General features: G+C 35.4%; 4 protein-coding genes across 4 annotated transcripts; 1 reads left to right on the top strand and 3 right to left on the bottom strand.

Annotated features, from left to right (window-relative positions):
- Positions 1 to 374: 374 nt before the first annotated feature.
- On the bottom strand, positions 375 to 2,593 carry LOC122403484 (N-acetylglucosamine-6-sulfatase-like). Its single transcript, XM_043407024.1, has 9 exons — positions 2,445 to 2,593; positions 2,305 to 2,364; positions 2,000 to 2,206; positions 1,755 to 1,916; positions 1,512 to 1,685; positions 1,233 to 1,434; positions 858 to 1,150; positions 661 to 777; positions 375 to 585 (listed from the first exon to the last, which is right to left on the bottom strand). The coding sequence occupies exons 1-9, from the start codon at positions 2,553 to 2,555 to the stop codon at positions 418 to 420; spliced, it is 1,494 nt and encodes a 497-aa protein (XP_043262959.1). The 5' UTR covers positions 2,556 to 2,593; the 3' UTR covers positions 375 to 417.
- Positions 2,594 to 3,517: 924 nt separating this feature from the next.
- LOC122403470 (methionine--tRNA ligase, cytoplasmic) lies at positions 3,518 to 8,648 on the top strand. Its single transcript, XM_043407002.1, has 16 exons — positions 3,518 to 3,698; positions 3,944 to 4,104; positions 4,183 to 4,296; positions 4,385 to 4,534; positions 4,621 to 4,743; positions 4,822 to 4,937; positions 5,020 to 5,136; positions 5,246 to 5,284; positions 5,358 to 5,522; positions 5,694 to 5,970; positions 6,032 to 6,413; positions 6,513 to 6,726; positions 6,810 to 7,046; positions 7,666 to 7,999; positions 8,085 to 8,315; positions 8,395 to 8,648. Exons 1-16 carry the CDS (start codon positions 3,596 to 3,598, stop codon positions 8,542 to 8,544), a joined length of 2,913 nt encoding a protein of 970 aa, XP_043262937.1. The 5' UTR covers positions 3,518 to 3,595; the 3' UTR covers positions 8,545 to 8,648.
- A 218-nt stretch (positions 8,649 to 8,866) lies between these two features.
- Positions 8,867 to 12,427, bottom strand: LOC122403491 (ionotropic receptor 75a-like). Its single transcript, XM_043407032.1, has 9 exons — positions 12,295 to 12,427; positions 11,718 to 11,890; positions 11,128 to 11,439; positions 10,927 to 11,054; positions 10,688 to 10,849; positions 10,344 to 10,546; positions 9,787 to 10,004; positions 9,434 to 9,702; positions 8,867 to 9,221 (listed from the first exon to the last, which is right to left on the bottom strand). The coding sequence occupies exons 1-9, from the start codon at positions 12,425 to 12,427 to the stop codon at positions 8,867 to 8,869; spliced, it is 1,953 nt and encodes a 650-aa protein (XP_043262967.1).
- A 360-nt stretch (positions 12,428 to 12,787) lies between these two features.
- LOC122403490 (ionotropic receptor 75a-like) lies at positions 12,788 to 21,053 on the bottom strand. Its single transcript, XM_043407031.1, has 10 exons — positions 20,915 to 21,053; positions 18,710 to 18,879; positions 17,583 to 17,891; positions 17,117 to 17,244; positions 16,896 to 17,057; positions 14,001 to 14,212; positions 13,722 to 13,936; positions 13,229 to 13,500; positions 12,955 to 13,161; positions 12,788 to 12,881 (listed from the first exon to the last, which is right to left on the bottom strand). Exons 1-10 carry the CDS (start codon positions 21,051 to 21,053, stop codon positions 12,788 to 12,790), a joined length of 1,908 nt encoding a protein of 635 aa, XP_043262966.1.
- Positions 21,054 to 22,332: the final 1,279 nt, after the last annotated feature.

The following is a 22,332-nucleotide window of genomic DNA, read 5'->3' as shown; positions in this document are numbered from 1 at the left end:
GAGGTACCCGGAAAGCAAGACGAGTTATTCTTATATCCAGATTCGCGGCGTATTCTTCGCCCACGATTTCCATAAATGCAGTAATTCGAAGTAAGACGGCCGCTGGCGTTTCGAACTTTTAATGGTTCACATCCTTATACCTCCATAAATACAACGAAAAATAAATTTTGTCAATAAATGAATATTTTCTTGAGAGGGCATATTTTATAAATCAAATACAGTATTGATACAATAAACAGGAAATAAGTTTCTTTTTAATTAATAGTTTAGAAAAATCACAACACGCTTTATTATACAAACAACTTACATAGAGATTATATAATCGATTAAACAATAAAAAAAGGAATTATCAGTTTAAGATATTACAATGTATTTGAGAATACTACTTTCTACCTAAATATTAATAGAAATGAGATTCTAAATATAAACGTTTTTCATATTTGTAAGAACACACTCTTCGTCTTTACAAACAGACATTCTTTTCAGGTACTTTCTAAATCGGTACCGGTGGTGACGCTTCATACTGTATCCAATATTATTCATTTGATAATTGTCAGTAGTTATATTATATGCTTCAACATAGTGCTAGTGAAACAATAACAAATATCAATAATCTATTGCGATAATACATAATACATTCTGATTTATTATTAATAGTACCTTGTCATCCTCAAAAATACAAAAAATATTATTGTATTTTGGGGATACGCGACGAATACAACTAAAGGTATTATTTGCAGCATCTTGGCATTTGCATGCCATGTCTTTCATACATATCTATGAACATTATAAATCTTTGTATATATAATTTATATATAATTTCTCCATAAGGTTTCTTCCATATGTGGTGAACTTACTGCGAGATTTGGATCACTATCATTTGGACAATCCAATGATGGAATACCTTTAGATCTCTCTCCCCTATACTCTATTAAAAGCGTTCTATCATCTGGCAATGTCTTTTTTAAGAAAGAGGTTCCATCCGATGGGCGTTCTATACCAGCTATTTCTAAAATTGTGGCAAATAGATCAACACTACTAACAGGAGCAGAAATTTTAGATGGCACAATTCCAGGCCCTCTTATTAATAATGGAACTCTAATATCAGATTCATATGGTTGACGTTTATCCATTGGCATACTAAATTGACCTACAAAGTACAATATATAAAATCTATATGAATATATATTTTACATTTGTATGTCTTTATTATTGAATGATAAATGTATTACCAATATGATATCCATTATCAGATGTAAATATGATATAAGTACTGTTTAAAAGATTTTGTTTCTTCAAATTCTGGTATACGTTTGTCACAAGCTCGTCGACAGCTAACAGTGTTTCCCATCTTCTTCTGTATATGTCATCTAACTCGGGTAATAAATTATTAGGAAGTGGAGATGGTCCTCTTCTCACTAACCAATGCTTATCCTATTTTTTAATATAGTTTAACAACATAATATCATCTCGCAATAAGGTGAAAGACTAAAAAATAAAGTATAGTCTACCATTTGTGGCAGTGTATTAAAATTGGGTGTTCTTTTAGCCTTTACGCCTTTATATTCGTCATTATGCCGTGCTGCAGGCGTAAAAGGTGCGTGAGGTGCAGGTGGTGCTAAAACCATAAGAAATGGTTCACTGTTCGAATTACGAGTTTTAATAAAATCTGTTGCCAAATCACCCTGAAAAAATATAATTTTGGAGGTAGAACAACAGAAAAACCTGAAAAGTAATTGCAATTTTTCACTTACAATTACATCTGTAAGGTACTCATTTGGTTTACTACCAAATTTTGTTTCAGTTCCATTTATGGACAAAGAATAATTATAATATTTTGAATTTCCAATAAGACCAGCCCACCAATCCCATCCTATTGGTATATGATTTGGTCCACCAACACTTTTGCCTCCATACTTTATGAATTATTCCAGAAAATTTTAACATTTTACTTTATGAGAAATTGACACCTTTAATTTATTGCTATATACATATATACCTGGTTTAAATATTTTCCGGCATAAAATGTTGTATATGACATTTCATGTTTTAAATGTGCTGCAAATGTATTTGGTTCTTGAAAATTTTGCCATGAAATGCTATTGCAACCTCCAGCAACAGAATTATTTACTACTAGATGATTATGTTGATATTTTCCGGTTAAAATTGAGGCTCGATTTGGGCAACAAATTGGTGAAGCAACAAACTAGTCGTTAGAAAATATATATTTAATTATGATTAATCATAATCAATGACCCATTTATCACAAAATCAGATAACAATTTTATATTTTGAAAAACTTACACAATTCGAAAATATTGCACCTTTGTTTCCAATTAAATCCAATGTATTTCTCATTGGAGTCTAAAAATGAATATAATTATTTTTAATATTTTTTTTTTTTTTATACAATTTAGTCAATATTCTTTTACTTTAACATTTACCATTCCATCAAGAAATATATCCAAATCATCTGCGAAGATTAATACAATATTTTCTGCACTATGCGATAATGACAAATAACTTAAAAAAATACAAAATAATGGAATAATCATTTTTTTCAGATTAGCTACTGTCCACGATACAAAAATAATTTCACTGTTGAAATTGTCGGGAAAAAAAAATTTGAAATAAAGGGTATTCACTCAAACCGGAACTTACGCTTTTTTATGAATTGTTAGAATATACTAAAATTTCATTCTATGAACTTTTCGTAATAAATGTAAAGAATGTATATATATTTTCTCAATTACATGACATTTATATAAATAATAATATTAACCACAAATTAATATTATGTATAACACAATTTACATCCAACAATTAAGTATACAAAATGGGTATATGGAGGAGCTCAGGAGCATTGAATTTGGCATGAGGTCATAGTGTATATATTATTAGGGCTTCTAATTGACGAAATGACGAACAATTTAAACGCCACATTTTACCAATTAAGAATCACCAATATTATTTCGCCAATTGGAATAGTTCGTATTATGCGACAGATTCAATGCCTCAAGTGTACATGCGTATGCAGCATAATTTATTCTAGAATATAGAATTCACGTCAGAGGTCACTAGTATCTCATAGTGAGCTGTTATTTAAATATACCGAAATTTCTATTAAATTTTATCTAGAAGACTAGAACAAGACTAACAAAAAACAAAAGATGAATGCATGGATTTAATTTGATATATTTAATTAATAAAGAATTATTACAAATAGGACATAATAATATCGAGTAACTTACGATCGTTCTGAGAATGGCAGGAATGAATTTCGATCTTACTAACGGTTGTTTGATATCTGTCAAATTTTATATTCTAGCATTTTAATCTAATAAAAACTCCATTGGCATATTACTTATGTTTACGGAAACATATACAATGAAAACTATTACGCAAATAAAGTGAATGAAAAAATTATTAATCTTTAAAGATTCTAAGGTATTGAATATAGATTGGTAATGTGCTGTGACACATTCCCACGATATCAGTTTCCAGACTGAATTTAGTTGTCGCTCACATGTGTCGGTTGTGTGCTGAACATATTTTCATCTATTTATTCTGAATATTTATTAACTTATTAGTAACAATGATTATCTTAACGAACGAAGGCAATCCGAATACGTTAAAATTGATAGTCGCAGCTAAAATGGCCCAACAATCCGTTACTTTGAAAACGATACAACCAAACGGTAGAAAACCTAACCTCTTCAGCAGGAATAATTTTCAATTTCAAACCTTATGATGAAATATCATGTATTTGTTTCACTTTGATAATTCGAACAATTTTTTAAATAAAGAAGTTCTATATATTTTTGCATATCTGAACGTACATCTCTTAATGTTTATTATTTATGTGTTATTTAATCATATTCTTAAATAATTTTTTTATATCATTATAGCTGAAAGAAAATGAGTTTTTATATCCTATGTTTAGAAACTTTGTTGGGTCGTTTACCTACTATTGAACTATCATCTGGATCTGTGCTATTTAGCACCTTTAGCACTAATGCAGCAATGCAGTTTTTATTACCTTCATCTGAAGATTCACAAATTGTTAATAACAAGTGGTTAGAATGGGATATTACGCAATTACAGGTTAATAAAGATAAATGTGTTGCATGATTTTATGAAATAAATTTAATATTCATAGTATAGTTTTAAATTAATTTTCAGCCAGCTATAGTATCTTGGAGTTGTGGTAGCTCGGGAAACATCTATAAATCTCATTTGTGGTCTTTGTTGAAAAAATTTAACAGCGCTCTAAAAGACAAAATGTACTTAATTCAGGTAATTCGATATAAAAGTATAAATGTATTCAATGTAATATGAATTTAAATATCGTGATACAACTAAGGTGAAATTAATAATATTTTAGGATAACAATGATTTATCATTGGCAGATGCATGTATTTGGGTAACTATATGGTCTACTGTGTTGATTATGGAATTTGGACAGGAATTATGTAAAGAATATTTGGCTATCAAAAATTGGTTATCAAACATTGAATTATTGCCAGTTATTCAGGTATACAATTCGGTCATTGTTGCAACTACATTTTAAATACATTTTGATTTTACAATTAATGTGATATATGTATTTTATATGTTTAGGACTCTCTTAAGGAATATAAGTTCGAAAGAGGCATTAAAGCAATTCTCAGTATTCAAGCTGCATGTTGGTTTCCTGGCACTGCAGTCATGAACACACGGTCCTCTAAACCAGTTGCAAGCGATGTAAGTTTAGTATGATAAAACTGTTAATAACACAGTATACGATGCAATTATATAGAAATTCAGCATTATTAATTTCAGATCAGCCCGACTAAAGAAAAGGAAGTTGAAGCAGTTAGTCAAGAAGAACTTAAAAATGTTAAAAGTAATTGGTCTTCTAAGTCATATTTAAATATGAAGGATTCTTCCTATCCTGTGTAAGCTTAAACATACATAAATACTAGTACTTTGAAGGACATTATAGTACACTTTCAATGTAAATAATTACGTTACTTTCAGGTTACCGAAAAAGGGCGAAAAGAATATTCTAGTAACATCTGCATTGCCCTATGTCAACAATATTCCTCATTTAGGAAATATCATTGGTTGTGTACTTTCTGCTGATGTCTTTACCAGGTTTGTTTCATGGTATGAATATTATACTAGATAAATAAATTTCATGTTGATCAGCCGCGGTTGTTATTCGGAAGAATACCCCTTAACATTTTTAACATTTTGTTTCTAGATATTGCAGACAAAGAAATTACAATACCCTTTTTATTAGGTTTGTACCTCTTTTATTGGATAAAAACACCTTTACCTTTACCGAAATTTAAAATACCGAAATGATGTTGCAGTGGCACTGATGAATATGGCACTGCTACAGAAGCTAAGGCTCTGGAAGAAAGAACAACACCGCAAGCTATATGCGATAAATTTTTCGATATACACAATGATGTATATCGATGGTTTGGCATAGGGTTTGATTATTTTGGTCGTACTACTATACCCGAGCAAACAGAGTAAGATGGATCTTGTACTAGCTGAATTATAGAATGTAATTCTTTTAAGATGTTTGTTTAAAACTGTAATTTACAAATGAATTTATTTCTTCTTGCGTTGCTCCCAAACTTTCTAAATTAAAACAGACACTACCGTAATATTATGTATAAATCTCTTCTATTATTTTTCAGAATCGTGCAATCATTTTTTTTAAGAATAAAATCGCAGGGTTATATATTAAGCGAAACGGTAGATCAACTCCTCTGCGAATCTTGCAATAGATTTCTGGCAGACAGATTTGTAGAGGGGACGTGCCCAAGGTGCAAATATGAAGATGCACGCGGTGACCAGTGTGATGGATGTGGTCATCTGGTGAACGCAACAGATTTAATATCTCCGCGATGTAAAGTGTGCAGCAATAGGCCTGTTGTTAAACAATCGAACCAATTCTTCTTGGACTTACCTAAGGCAAGTATTTCATCGTAATATGAGCTAGCGTCGTTTAATGACAAAATATCGCTCTTAACAGTTAGAAGATAAGTTAAGGAAGTGGTCTACAACTGTGGAAAAAGGATGGTCAAGTGTCGCTAGGGTAGTTGCAAAGCCTTGGTTACGCGATGGTCTTAAACCGCGGTGTATAACGAGAGATTTAAAATGGGGAATACCTGTCCCAGCGGAGGGTTTTGAAAATAAGGTGTTTTACGTTTGGTTCGATGCGCCTTTCGGTTACATGAGTATTACCAAGAGGTATTCCAAGGAGTTTGAACAATGGTGGAAACCTAAAGACGTAAACGTTGATTTATATCAGTTTATGGCAAAGGATAACGTTCCATTCCACGTAATAATGTTTCCTGCTTGTTTATTAGCAGCTGACGATGGTTATACGTTAGTAAAACATTTGATGGCAACAGGTATGTCTAAAGTGAAATTCATATCATTTAAATATTTTGATATCGTTAGGTATTTTGTAGTTTGTACATTTGACTGTTAATGTTTCATACTTGTTTCAGAATATCTTAATTACGAGGACACGAAGTTTTCTAAATCAAGAGGTATTGGCGTGTTTGGCACCGATGCTAGAGAGACGGGTATACCAGCGGACATTTGGCGATTTTATCTTGTATATGTTAGGCCCGAAACTCAAGATTCTAATTTCAATTGGGTGGATTTAGCAACTAAAAACAATAGCGAGTTGCTGAATAATTTTGGAAACTTTGTCAACAGGTGACCCTCTCGATAAATTATTTTAATTCTCGAAATTCCTCTTTCTTCCATTACAGTTATTAAGAATTATTTTTAACAAATAGAGCTCTGGTATTTACGGAAAAATATTTTGACTCCAAAATACCGTCAATGGAACTTCAAGACGATGACTTAATGTTATTGGCATTAGCTCAACGCGAATTATCGTCTTATCTGCAGGCTTTGGAACAGGCTAAACTTCGAGACGGTTTAAGACATTTGTTAGCATTTTCGAAGCATGGAAACCAATACATGCAATCCCAAGAGCCATGGGTGAAAATCAAAGGAACCGACGACGATAAGTAAGTAATATCGTAGAGTACAACACGTCAGTGTGCGACGGATATTTATACTTCTGTATATGCTGTGTTGCATTTTTAAAAAATTAATGTTTATATCGTTTGAAAACTTACAAAATCGTTGTATTATCCGTCCACAACAAGAAAGTAGAAAGTATTTACACTGTCACTCCAGTGACGAAGATCGATATCTTTCGACCGCGAAAGAGAATATTCGCTTCACGGCATTGTAACGAGCGAGGATATAAAAACTCTCTGCCCTCTTGTCGTGGACAGACGCCAAATTTTACTGTTCCATTTTATTTTCTAAATTTCACCAACTGAAAATTAATATCGACAGCAAAAAATTTAATACTATAAAGTGATTTTGTTGCGTTAGAAATTAGAATATCTTCATTTCCTAGGTTCCCTTGTTCAATGCGGATTGCTGTTACTTGACTTAATTTTGTGCTGTAAAATAAGTCCTGTAAACTGATTGTGACTGTCAATCGACTTTCATATATTAAATTACGTTACAGGTCTGTGTTACAGTACTTGTGAATAACGTTTGTTTATTAGAATTAAGTGTCGTTGTTTCTCGCCTGGAATGTAAAATAACGTGTTATGTTTTTATTGTTCGCAGAAAGAGGGCTGAAACAGTAATTGGCATTTGCTGTAATTTGGCGTGTATATTGTCTGCTCTTTTATCCCCGTTCATGCCCAATATCTCCCGCGAATTAAGATCTCAATTAGGACTGAAAAATAATACTTACGGTTATATCCCTGATGTTATTACAAGCGTGCTTCAAACGGGGCATAAAATTGGTAAACCATGCCCTTTGTTTAAAAAGATAGAAGATAAAGATATAGAAACATTGAGAAAGAAATATGCTGGTAAACAGGAAACAGTAAATCAAACTCAAGCAAATAATGTACGCGATGACGAAAAATTTTTAGAAAGTGCAATAGCAACACAGGTTGGTAAATCTTTCTAATAATATAATAATAATAGGAAGTACCGATATAGTATTTAGGTACTACGTTTGCTTTTTGTATTTCCAGGGAAAAAAAGTCAGAGAGTTGAAAGGCAAACACAATGCAAGTGTTTGGCTACCCGAGGTTCAAATTCTTTTAGACCTAAAGAAAAAACTTGCTGATCTCAAGGGTGACGGAAACAAGTCTCCTACGGCGCCGCAATCGAAAACTGAGAAGCCTGAAGCCGTTTCCGTACCTGAACAAAATGGGGATGTCACAATGGAAATAGCAAATTTGGAGTCGAGTATTACTAAACAAGTACGACGAAACAATTTACTAATAGTAGCGTTACGTATTTAATTTTATTATTATTGTACGCTTATTATTTGATTTTTAGGGTAATCTCGTACGTGAATTGAAAGCTAGTAAAGAAAAAGCTGTATGGTTACCCGAAGTGGAGAAATTGCTGAAACTCAAAAAACAACTTGCAGATCTCACTGGAACAACTCCAGCTTCGACTGATAAAGCGTCGAAGAAAAAGAAATAACTTAATCGTCCAGCCCCATGTACATGCATTTTACATCATCAGAAAGCTATCGAGATATTTCTAATGAATCATCACCTCGTTCTGTATTATCGTAAACTTATTTTGACGGTACATTAATACCATACGGTATTTTTTTTTAATAATGTAACCAATCTGGTCTATTTAATAAAATTAATTTATACAGTAGAGGAAGAACTGTACGATTAAGTTTTGCAGTTTGTTTTATTCGAGTAATTTCCACAAAACATTACGTTACCATATACATATACACGCGAATACAACAATAATAAGAGCAAATAAAGAAATAACTGCGTTCACCTTATTAATGGACGATTTTATTCAAGAATTGCGTTTTTGCGATGGGTATTTTTATTTTCATTACACTTTTGTTTTCAGGCGCTTTGGTATGTGCTGCGTTTTCACGATGAAATTTATTCGTATACTCGAGTTTTTGTCTCGTTTCCGGTTTTGTTTGAAATATACGGAAAACGATATTTTCTATAAGGCAAATAATAATAGACAATGACATACCAACAAGTAAGAGAAGTAGAATCGGTATAACTTCAAGAATCGTAACACTTGATACGTAACGTTTGTCTTCATCGCAGTAAGGAGTCCTAGAATTCCAACGTTGCTCTTCTCGTTTGCGAATTCCGGCAGTTGATATTCTGATCAACCTATAATTATTCGATAGTTAGATCAGTTTATACGTAACAGTAGTGTCTTGGATATTGGCCAAAGTCGAAGGAGGTTAGATCTTCCAGGAAATAATGTGCGTCTCTTTTTTTCAGTAACTAATGGGGATAGCAACCGGTCAATTTCCAAGGCACCACTGTAAACATGCTGATTGCCAGTAGAATTTTAACGAAATCTTTTGTAGTTCCCTCACCCTATCTTCGTTATTTCGTGCAATGCATTGTGTCGACTTGACCAAAGCGCTAATACAGAAGGTCGAAGCAAATGAACCTCAGTGAGCTGACATATCATTTTCTTGACGAACATACGTTCTATAAGAGGATAAGCATCCATGGGATTCACGTGAAAGGCAAATTCAGGATCCATGATCTTTTTTATACCTTCCTGCAATGGTAGAAACCGTTTCTTTTCTGGTATAGTTTCCCAATATTTTTTAAAATATTGAACATCTGCTGCGGGAGACTGTAAACAAATTTTTGTTGTGGAAATTAATCGATAACTCTTCGAGCTAATTTGCTTTAAGATTGTAAATGTAAAGAGATTTACATTTATTAAGATATTGAAGAATATATCCGGACTAGCAGCGAGCTTCAACTTGCTGTGTACCAACGAGTATAAAGAATCATTCATTTTGTTCAAAGGTCCGTGTCGTAATCGACTTGACACTATTGCTGCCGAGTAACAATTGTATACGAGCAAACCAAAAATCAGGGTTTGGAGAAAGGCTGCACGGGTTGAAAATTGATTACCCGTAAATGGTAGTCCTATACATTCCAAAATTTGTTTCATTAAAAATTGTTAGAGATATAATGCTTTTTTTCCTGTATCTGAGCTGTGTATGTAAGAGGAGTGGATATGTGGTGCCATCTAGGAAGCTTATAAAAGCGTTGGAACAAAGAAAAGGGGAACCCCAGTTTTCAAGGAGCGTGTGAGAACGCATGGCAGAGAGTAAAAGTATACTGTATCTGTATAAAATAACCTATAATATTAAAACTAAATACAATATAAAGTTCAATTATAAATCTAGTCTTGTTATTGGCCCAAGAAACAACAAAAACGATTAATGAAATGGGATTTTTCATTATTTCGTTTCAATAAAATACCTTGTTGACTGATAGCGGCGATCATGATAAGAACAGTCGCTCCATTGTCAGAACCTTTGTCTGCCTTCAAGATTATCCATAATACGACAATAATAATGACCGATAACAAACAAATAATGTACCAAACGTTTGTTTGGAACGGTCTAAAGATAATTTTCATGTCCAATTTTACCGAAGGTACGGTAAGAAACATGAAGCAGGTTCTGTAAATAAACTGGCGCAAAATTAGCAATTGAAAATGCAAGGTGTTGCTATTATTCTTAAATTGAATTCATCTATTTGTAAATTGCAACGTTTCGTCCCATAATATGAAAAGTACGTTTTATATCATCATTTGCAATCACCTTTCAGGCCAAACTTGCAGAATTACATTGGCGTAGTTAAGTCTTTCTTTCGTTAAGATCGTCGGGCAATAGCCCAAATCAAAAATTCGCTCTTTGAGCCCAGCGATAAGCGGGCCGTTCTTATCATTCTTCTCCCAGTGGTCCAATCCGAACACTTCGAGACTGCAAATAAAACATTCCATGAACGAACATCAAACAACGAATTTTCAGATCCTAAAAACTATGAATACAAATATTACGTGAAGTTGAACATGTCCGCCATGTGTGACACTAGGATGAGTCCGAACTTGACCCAGTTGTCTTGTAACACATTGTTCTCTTCTTTGAGGTATTCTATTAGATCTTGATCTTTGGGTTTAGCAGCAACCTATGTAAAGAACAGCGTTTTTATTAAGCGAATTACTCCACTGGTTTGAATTACGTTCGCTTGTGTTACTCACTAGGCCAGCGATCTTAACCTTCGCCTCGTGGAAGTTCCATCTTCTGGCAAACGTATCGTTCCACAAAGTAATGTTTAACCCACTGCTGCTCGTCCAGGTACCGAGTTTCGTGACGTTCAGCGAGCCACCACAATGTTTGCAATGATTATAGACATCGTACAGGATGTAATCGTCATCTTCTCTTGGTATAGAAACCACAAAATCGGTGATTATGCTGAACGTGCTGTCGTTCAACAATTGTTCCGTGTGGCTCATATTTGTCCCCAGGATCAACCATCGGTGCAAGTGCTTGAACATGTAGTTGGCTGAAGTCTAAATTGTTTTTTTTATTTTCATATATCAATCATCGAGTGGAAACAATAACAATGGGAAGCAGTGGTTCCCAAACATTTTGGAAGACAACCCCTTGAAAAGAAAGGCTACAATTCCAATGTCGATGAAACGGTTTGCAGGTAACAACATTAACAGCTAGCGCCACGTATGGGGGATTCCCGGTTTCATATTTACAGACCTGGTACAAGGAGTCGCCCTACTTTGGAAAACACTGGTATAAAATGAAACGGGGACAATATTCGACGATTTCATTCTACCTCGTTGAAAATTTTTATGGTTTCCTCGTCTGACCAGCATCGTAGGTCTAAAAACACACCTATCTTCCAATACTTGGTGTCTAAAAACCGCGATACGTTGACGTTTGATCCGAACTGTTGCACCGAGACCGAAATTCCTGCATCATTGAGAACCCTGGTGATCTGGTAATCATCTGTATCGAAAGATTTGATTATTTTGTTAGAACATTTGTAGACTTTCAGTGACGAATCGTACCAGGCATATAGTAAAACGAAAAATCAAAATGAGATTTTTTACTTAAACATTGTTGGTATACATTTTAAAATGCACATCTTAAAAGTAACAATTTTATAATATTAAACTAAATTCAGGGTGAACAATTACGTAGACTTAATATTTAGCTTATAGTTGATATAATCTAGTTATTGCATTCGAGTGTTTATTTATGGATCTCTTATTTTGGCGTGTAGAAACATCCCCTAAAAGATTGCTCGCCTATACTGTTTACTTCGTCGATGGAAATCGAGTAATTTTACTTTGGAAAAAGCGAAATTATTACAAGAACGTCGGGAGTCTCATAAAATGCTGTCGACTCACTTTGATACTCCCCGCAAAAAAATCCAGCTACACCGGTGACTTCTTTGTAAACGAAGTAATCGCGAATCAAGTCGACGCTGTTCGCGCAAGAAGCAACAATTAATTGTAGAGAAACGAAACTTCGCAAATGCATCGCCGGTGCAATCGTTGCTCTTTATTCGCGATTGCCGACTGACTGCGTGCAGGCCGTTCGTGCTGCAACCCCCCTCAGCGAGTTAAGCCCATTCTTCTTCCATTTTGTATGAGAAAATATGTCAGCTTTGACATGATGGCTCTTGACGAAATCGAAACAACTGTTCTCGATTCGTTTCTAACGCGAATATTCGATAACAGTCAAATCGGTTGGCAAGCTAAATAATTTAAAGTTACCTGCTGATTAAAGCTAATTTATAACTATAGCTGTACAATGCACTTCAAGCCGTTTCGACCAATAAGTAGCGTGATAAGTTCAATATAGATTGCTAAAACCTTCAACTAATCAAATTATTTGAGTTTAGAGTTGCAGATCTAGCAGATTGTCTCTGCTGTTTCCACTGATGATGCTTCCTCTGGAGCCGACCGTCTTCTTTCGATTTACCACTTTGTTTCTGCGAAATACATGGTTTTATCGATAAGCTAGAATGCGACTAACGAGGTGCACGTAACGAGGTCCTGACTCACTTCATCGAACGCCTATAAATAATATTTTCAGCGATGCAAATACCCCCAGCCACGAGCATGCCGAAAGTCAATAAAATCAGAGCCGGTGCAGTCTCGTAGATCGTGATACTTCTTGTGGACAACGTGTCCGGTTGGCACTGCGGTTTTCTCGACGACCAATGCTTGATTTGCCGGTCCCGAAGGCCGGTATTAAACATCTTCGTCAAACTAAAAAAAGGTAGCGGCTGTTAAACGTGTCTCGGGAACGAAAGATGAACGAAAAAGGGACGCTCACCCTATTTTCGCCATTTCTATGAACTGTCCGTTGTGACTGGCGTACATGCCCATCACGGATTGTTTGAACAAGTGGATCTCCGTCAATTCGCAGATCTTATTGGAGTCGAACATCCTCTCCACGTAAGGGTACGCGGTATTTGGGTCCGTATGATACGCTAAAATACCCTGGCTGACTTGTCTGATGCCTTCCTCAATCGGCAAGTATCTCTTCGACTCTGGCAGAGGGTCCCAACGCTTTTTTCGGAAGTAATCCGACTCCCAGTTCAGTTTCTGGCAAAAAAAAGGAAGAATTCAATGCATTTTTCTGCTTCTAAATATTCGAAAAACCGAGATAAGGATCAACGTCATCCGCGAATATTTAAATATCGATTTTAAAAGAAAGATGGCGTAACCCGATGCAAGACAGTCCTCAGAAAAATTAATAATATCGCATTTGTGCATCGTCGTTTGACCACAGAACTATTAATAATTGTATTATAATCGTTACTTACATACAGAAAGTAATTCAGATAAGGCACAGCCTCTACAGCGATCCTTAGATTGCTATCTGCAAGAACGGTCACGGAATCTTCCATCATATCGAGGGGTTCGCTCAATCTAGCAGAGACTATACTGGCCGAATAGTAATTGTACATGATCCAACAGTGTATGGATAACTGAAAAAGCGCTATGCGGCTGGCTATGCGTCTCGGAGTGATATTTGCGCCTATCGAGGACACAGTGATCGTTAAATTCAGGAATGTCTCGTTAATCGTTAATTTAACGCCCACCTTGCTGAGATAAGATCCCTATCGATAACACCACTGCCCCGGAATATCTTTCTTTCTTGCCGATCCCCTCGCGGTTCATCACTATTTTCATAACAAAGATGGCGCATATCCCGAAACCCGCGAACGTGTACCACGTCTGACGAGTGAACGGCTTTAAGAAGATCTCCAGCTTGATTTTGTTGGTCGAAGTCGACAGCAGCATGAAACAGGGCCTATTCGAAACAATGATCACCTCTGTGCGTACTTAACACTTTGACTGCCACGTCACCCATATATGGGTGACAGGATTTATCACTATGATACTAGAAAAATTAATTCTCAAGTGAAGACGTTGAGGGAAATAAATTTGAATAGAATTTCTGAATTTTAACAAAGTTACAAGAATAAGTACTGAAAGTCTGCGGTTAAGGGGGAATGCGGTGGGAGTAGAGCCTCCCACCGGGAGGGGCCTGAAAAGGCAGGGTGCCGCGGGGGACTCTGTGATGACTCACTAGAGTTCCCGGTCCCTCGCCAGGCGCCTGAGAATGTTCACCGTGGTGTTTTAACCCTTTTAGTGCCGAACGACGATATATCGTTGCGTATGCGATGGTGTCTTATACTTCGCATTAGGAGAAAGCTCTGTCTCAAAAAAAATTTGTAAAACATTATAGAGGGTCTAATTTTATTGCAAAAGCATTTAAAAAATTATTTTTGGGTTTAACCCTCTGCCCTAGAAGCCTTTTTCGCTCGTGCAAGCCAGCAACTCGACACTACTTTGTGGTGGAAACGTATGTATGTATTCTGGAGTCGTCATATTATACAGGGTGTTCGGCCAACCCTGGGAAAAATTTTAATAGGAGATTCTAGAGGCCAAAATAAGACGAAAATGAAGAATATCAGTTTCTTGACCGAGGCCTCGTTAAAAAGTTATTAACGATTAAATTAAAAAATTTCAAACCGCTCTGGAAAAATTATCTTCGATTGCAGTGGTCAATTACAATCATTTTTGGTGAATACACATACCTCCGAAATCCTACCCACTTTCGAGAAAAAAATTCGAGTAGGTACTGAACTTTTTAGGTGAAATTAAAATATTTAAAATCACACTAAAAAAATTATATTTAGTTACAGGGGTCAGTTACAAGCATTTTTGGTGAATAGACATACCCCTGAAATCCTACGCACTTTCGAGAAAAAAATTCGATTAGGTATTGAAATTTTTAGACGAAATTAAAAAATTTCAAATCGTACTAAAACAATTATATTTAGTTACAGGGATCAGTCACAAGCATTTTTTATCATTACACATACCTCCGAAATCATACGCATTTTTGAGAAAAAAATTCCTTACCGAAAATCTAATTAGGTGCCTAAATTTTTCGACGAAAAAAAAATTTCAAATCGTTTTGAAAAAATTATTTTCGGTTACGGGGGTCAATTTCAATCATGTTTGGTGAGTACACATACCTCCGAAATCCTACCCACTTTCGAGAAAAAAATTCGAGTAGGTACTGAAATTTTTAGGTGAAATTAAAATATTTAAAATCACACTAAAAAAATTATATCTAGTTACAGGGGTCAATTACAATCATTTTTTATCATTACACATACCCCCGAAATCCTACGCATTTTTGAGAAAAAAATTCCTTACCGAAAATCTAATTAGGTGCCTAAATTTTTCGACGAAAAAAAAATTTCAAATCGTTCTGAAAAAATTATTTTCGGTTGCGGGGGTCAATTTCAATCATGTTTGGTGAATACACATACCCCTGAATTCCTGCCCACTTTCTAGAAAAAAATTCGAGAAGGTGTGAAATTTTTCAACGGGAAAAAAAAATTTCAAATTGGTTTGGAAAAATAATTTTCGGTCGTGAGAGTCAATCACGATCATTTTTGGTGAATAGACGTACCCTCGAAATCCTGCGCGTTTTCGAGAAAAAAATTCAGTACGGGCTCCACTTTAAACGTTAATAACTCTTTAACAAAGCCTCATCATATTTTGAATTGATTATTTATTAAAAAAATCATTGAAAATCAAATACTTATACTTTATGCTACGTGACCTACATAAAACTGTGATCAAACAATGATTATTCTTATGTGTAAATATTGTTTGTAGAAGAGTTATTGTTTCTATGTTTTTTATCATATTTTATAATCGTGTTATTTATATGATTTGCAATAAATATTGAAATGCAATTGCCATTACTTTATTCTTTCTTTATTTCGTAATATGCTGCTTTTTGAATTTTATAAATATCATTCTTAGTTTGGTTTTTATGAGCTTTTTCTCTAACCATAACAAACTCGTCACAATAGGCACCCGTTTTTCGCTCGGCACTAAAAGGGTTAACCGATAAGAGTCCGGCACTAACCGTTGGCCCTCCCTTCTGGTGGACCCGCGGGTGTCGATGAGGATTTCCCCACGAACAAAAAAAAAAGAAAGAAAGTTATAGAACGAGCGGAAACGAGATCCCATGCCTTCCGGTTGCCAGAGGAACCGGCAACGATTTGAAAGAGGAGAACTACGAGAGACCTCGTAGAGACTGATGAAATGAGAGTTTTAGCTTGTGAGATGTCCCGCGAACGACACGGGACATGATCGATAAAACAATTGACGGTGGGAATCGTAGATGGTTTTTTGTTACGCGAGGACGCCGTCCAGTAGTCTGTTCTTTTCTTCCATGTTTAGCGTACATGTTCGGTGGATGATTGTAAGGAATGTCCGATAATTAATAAAGTTTTAAATAATCTATAAACATCATCTCAACAGAGACAAGACGTATTATCAAATATCTGTGAATAAAGTTTCCCGTTTACCAGTTCTCAGTTTTAGCGTCGCGTTGAGTTGTTGAGTTAAAATGAGTTCTACGAGGAACGCCTCGCCCCGACGCAACAATATTAAAATTTTCTTACCTGATCGGCCAAGCTGCGCCAATAAGGCTGGCGTAATCCAGTCGCTCGGACACCATGATCCTCGGATTACTGGCGAAATCGATGTAATTCGATTGCAGGAACTCGAAGATCAAACCGTGCACGCTGTGCCTGTCCCAGTAAATTATTTCGGAGGCATGCACGCTGTAAAGAGAAACAGAGTTCAAACGCTGCACCGGAAGTAACCGTGTCGTTCCGCCTACCTGAAATTAAAAAGATCCCCCGTGTGTAAGATCATAGCGTGCACGAACTTGTGCATGCTGTCCAAGGATCTCGTGTTAATGTCCTGCATGTAGTCCTCGAGGCGCATGTCTTTCGGTCTGTATTGTATCTGAACAAAGATATGTGCAACGTTCCAAAAAAAATATTCATTATTCGGACAAATACCGGTACGTTGCTTCGACTGATATTTACTGTTTAATTAAACGTTAAAATAAATTATAACAACACCGCAATATTAAACGTTAAATGAAATTCTCCGAACAAATTTAATTAAATTATACAAATCGTGATACATTAATTTGCAATTACATTTACAAATATCGAAATTTTCCCCGCCAAGTTGCGCGACAAATACCTATACTTTCGAGTATATTTTCGAGTTTAATTAAGTTTTGATTATCCGGCAGGAGAAGCAACTCCAGGGAGAATTCGACAAACGACACTCACCACGCCGGATATTTTTAATCTCATCCCGTGCATGTTTGCTCTTCTGTTAATTAAAGGCTGCGTCAGGGTGATATTCAAACCGGAATCGTGGCGCCAAGTGCCAAGTTTCGTGACGTTCAACGCACCGCCGCGGTATTTGCAATGATTGAACACGTCGTACAGCACGTAGTCGGTTTTGTTTGATATCGCGACGACCAGGTCCGTCACCATGTTGTAGGCAGTGTCGTTCAACATCGGAATAGTATAATCGTAATTCGAGCCCAACACTAGCCAGCTGTACGAGTAGTCGTACATTCTGTACTTGGAGCTCTGAGTACCATGAAATTATGAGCAAACGTCTGCGTTACTTTTCGCTACTATCGTTGAACGTTCGAATACTTCACGCTTTCAAGAAACAAAATCTGGGCGTCCACGAAATGGCCAACTCACAACTTTCGACTTTTTTTTTACCATCGAAACGTTAAATTGGATTCAGTAATTCCATTAAACGAGCATTTATTTGCGATTTTATTTCGTAATTATCGAAGAACCCGTGCTCATCGGGTTACTCACTGACGAAGCCTCACGGTCGAGAAAATAAATACAGTAATTAAATTCGTTATACAGGGCGTTAGACCACCCCTGGGAAAAATTTTAATGGGAGATTCGGGAGGTAAAAATAAGACGAAAATCAATAATGCCAATTTGTTGATTGAGACCTCGTTGAAAAGTTATTAACGTTTAAAGTTCTGCTTATAATTAATAGTGGTTCTCATTCAGTATGAAAAACTCTACTTACCGACGCATCGACAGCCTTACAGTTTTCTGAGTTAGTAGATTACCGTTCTACAGGCGGAGCTTTAAACGTTAATAACTTTTTAACGAAGTCTCAATCGACAAATTGGCATTCTTGATTTTTGTCTTATTTTGGTCCCCAGAATCACCCATTAAAATTTTTCCCAGGGGTGGTCGGACACCCCGTATTTACGAAAGCACAACCGTGAAGATTCCGTGATTTTCATAATTATGATCAATGTGAGAGCAGTTTTGTGGATGGAACTTTTATTTAAGGATTCGATCAGTGTGAAACAGAGCTACAAAAATTGTGTCTCGAAAGCGGGGATTGGTTAGTCGCGTTTCCCTCTTACTTCGCCGAAAATCCGTACGGCAGTTTCGTTGAGGCAACGCAGATCAACGATGACGCCTAACGTGCACGTTTCGCTCCTTAAAAACCTACGGAAGTCGATCTTGACGGTGGGTTCCCGTATTATCGTAAATATTCCCGTTGTGCTCAACGTTTTCATCAGATTAAAATCGCCTGATCATGCAAACATTAGAGATAATAATTTGTTCGTATATTCGATATATTTCTAGAATATTTAAGTTCTCTTCTTATTGGAACGTTCTTCCATTAAGATCGAAACACTCGGCTCAACATGTAACTACAAATGTAATCCTTTTACGATAGGAAATACAGTGACTGTCACTTAAAATCGTACACCCAGTGGTTCAGCCAAACAAAACATGAAAATTGTACTAAATTATTGAAACTCGTATAGAGGCATATAGAGTAATGTTTCTTTATTTGATACATAAAAACAATACAAAAAAATATTTAGTAGTACTCAGTAAATTATTAGGTATTGAAATTTTTAGACGAAATTAAAAAATTTCAAATCGTACTAAAAAAATTATATTTAGTTACAGGGATCAGTTACAAACATTTTTTGTGAATATACATACCACTAAAATCCTACGCACTTTCGAGAAAAAAATTCGAGTAGGTATTGAAATTTTTAGACGAAATTAAAAAATTTCAAATCGTACTAAAAAAATTATATTTAGTTACAGGGATCAGTTACAAGCATTTTTGGTGAATAGATATACCCCGAAATCCTACGTACTTTCGAGAAAAAAATTCTTTACCGAAAACCTAATGTGAGGACAGAAATGCTTCCCATGCGAATCTTTAAAATGTCATAACTCCTGAACGGATTGGAGGATTTTAATTTTTCAAAATGCAAACAACGCGTATTTTAGTGGAGAATACGTAGAAATTCTAACAATATTGAAAGAATTGTTCCTTGGCACCGTAAAGTGAAAAAAAACCCCTAAAACTGATCCAATCTTCAAACGGCCATAACTCCTACAATAGTAAAGATATCTCATTGCAATTTTTCTCTGAAGCAGAGCCCACGGGTACCTACAAAAAAGTATTAGACAACTTTCCTGTAGAGCGTCAAACAAATTAATTAAAAATATAAAACAAATTTTTAAGAAAAATCGACAGGGTAGTCCCCTTTTTCGGCGAAAAAAAAAATTTCAAATTGTTCTGGAAAAATTATTTTCAGTTGCGGGGGTTAATTACAATAATTTTTTATGAACAGACCTACCATCAAAATCCTACCCACTTTCTAGAAAAAAATTCTTAATAGCTAAAATTCTAAATAACTTTTTAACGAAGCCTCCATCAACAAATTAGTATTCTTGATTTTCGTCTTATTTTGGCCTCTAGAATCTTCTATTAAAATTTTTACCAGGGGTGGCCGAACACCCTGTATACTTCTCAGCAAACTCGTACCTCTTCTTCCTATTTTGCAAATTTACGTATCTTTCGAGCAACTCTACCACGATACTTCTGTTTTCTTAATACTCTGCTAATGGTCGAGTCACTTACTTTCTTACTTAAATATTTTCCAACTTCCTACGCTAATTTTGGAGCACTAATCCTCGGATCATCCTTAATTTTTCTAACAATCCATCATTCATCCTTCATATTCAGTTTCTTATCAGACCTCTTTTTAATTTATTCACTTCACGGTCCTTTTTTACTTTGATTAATAATTTGACTAATTTCATTATAACTTCTTTTGTTTTTATAGCGATAAATAACTAATTCACGCTCCGCTACTGTAGTTTGTCACATTTTATGTCTCTTTTGTTAATTTTCTAGCAGAACAACGCATATAGCAATCAGAATGCTGCTAAATCAGCTAGATTCGATCGTTGCTATGCATCGTCACACAAAAAACAATTGGGGATTCACCGGATCTCCAATGTTACCAACAGTGTACGATTTTTACTGAGTAAGTTTCATGATCTCAAATTTTATTTAATTTATCGAGTACCATTAAAGTTTTTTTTATAATGTTGTTGTGTATCAAATAAAGAAACATTACACTATATGTACTCTATACGAGTTTCAATAATTTACTACAATTTTCATGTTTCATTGACAAAAATATGAACCGCCCAGGTGTACGATTTTAAGTGACAGTCGCTGTATTTTCGTTCGATAATGGACGATTTATAATATTAATTCGTTTCAGAAAACTTGCTGAGAATTGTCGTACCTATTGTATCGCCGCAGGAGAATCCCACGACATTCCTTACCCTTTTGTGCACGAAATAGTCGCGAATAAAGACATTGTCTTGCGCGCTCGAAAGCGCGCCAAAGACGAGCAGCGACGAAGCAAAGAAAACAGCGTGCATCGCGCTAATATTTTTCCACAAATTTCAGCACAGCCCTCCTTATGCACTTTCGTACACCTTCCGCGCCGCCCTCGAGCACCGAGCGCGCCCCGATCGCGTTATTTTAATGCGCGATCAATTCATGCATCGAATGCGTCAGGAAATCATTTCGTATTCCGTGACACGAAGACGGATCGTCAAACAATTTCATGCGATTTGGCAAATTGCCCGTGTCACGGAAAGAATCTATAGGGGCCCTATTAATATTTCATCGGACGTGTCTCGTCAGAATGCGACAGTTTCAAGGGAAACGAGCCAATTTCCGTATCGACGAACCATCGCAATAACGATCGTGCCATTACTTGTAGCGCTGAACAACAATATAAGACACTTTCCATATTTCTGTGTGTCATATATTTCCAAGAACAACAATGTTACATTTTATGCATCCCACATTCAATTGTTGTTTCTATTTATTTACGTACATTGACTCTAATAGACGAAATATAAAACGATCGATAAAATGTATGGAGCTATTTTAAATAAATTACATTTTTTCAAATATAAATACATTTTTAAAAAAACAGTTGCAACGTATATTAAGGAAATACTAATTTAATTCGGCATTTAGGAGCTACTCTCTATATTGGCAAGCCCGCGTCTGTTTAAAAAATATTTTGTTTGTATTTATCAAATTAATCACGACCTTTGTAGTATTAACAGTGCCCTGATATATTACGAATATTCATATAAATCGAATGTTAATGGTGTTATCGACACGATGCAAACAGACTGCGATGATTTTAAAATTAATTACGCGATTGAAGATAATCGTAACAGCTACCGGCTTTTCGAGGAAATCAGTAATCAATATGCGTAATTAATCAACAGCGACGCGGTAGAACAGTGATTATTTCGGAATTTTCTCGCCAACGTGTGCCATAAATCTACAGTATATTGGTTGTTAAGGAAAAGAATTTATATATCAGCTGTACGTAGTTTCATCGTTAAGCAAACATATAAATAACGACTTTATTAATTCAGAGTATCTTTATATATTTCTACATCGTCAACAACTTTCGTTACAGACTGCTTCCGAATTATGAATTTATGGGAATTGAAATTTCTGGTTAACTTGTTTTAATTAACTCGATGAATACTGACATTGCAGACCAAAGTGAAACACATGAATACGTTAAAATATTGTTATAAGGAATTATAAATGTAGAGATGCTGTAACGAGCCTGAATAAACATAATAAATCGAACGGATGATGATATCGGTGACCGAAACTGTAAAA

Source organism: Colletes gigas, unplaced genomic scaffold (genome assembly GCF_013123115.1).
Source record: "Colletes gigas isolate AHSC1104 unplaced genomic scaffold, ASM1312311v1 Colletes_gigas_Sc00055, whole genome shotgun sequence".
In the NCBI taxonomy this organism is placed as follows: domain Eukaryota; kingdom Metazoa; phylum Arthropoda; class Insecta; order Hymenoptera; family Colletidae; genus Colletes; species Colletes gigas.
Note: the sequence above shows the minus strand (reverse complement) of the source record. Positions and strands in the feature narration are given on the sequence as shown.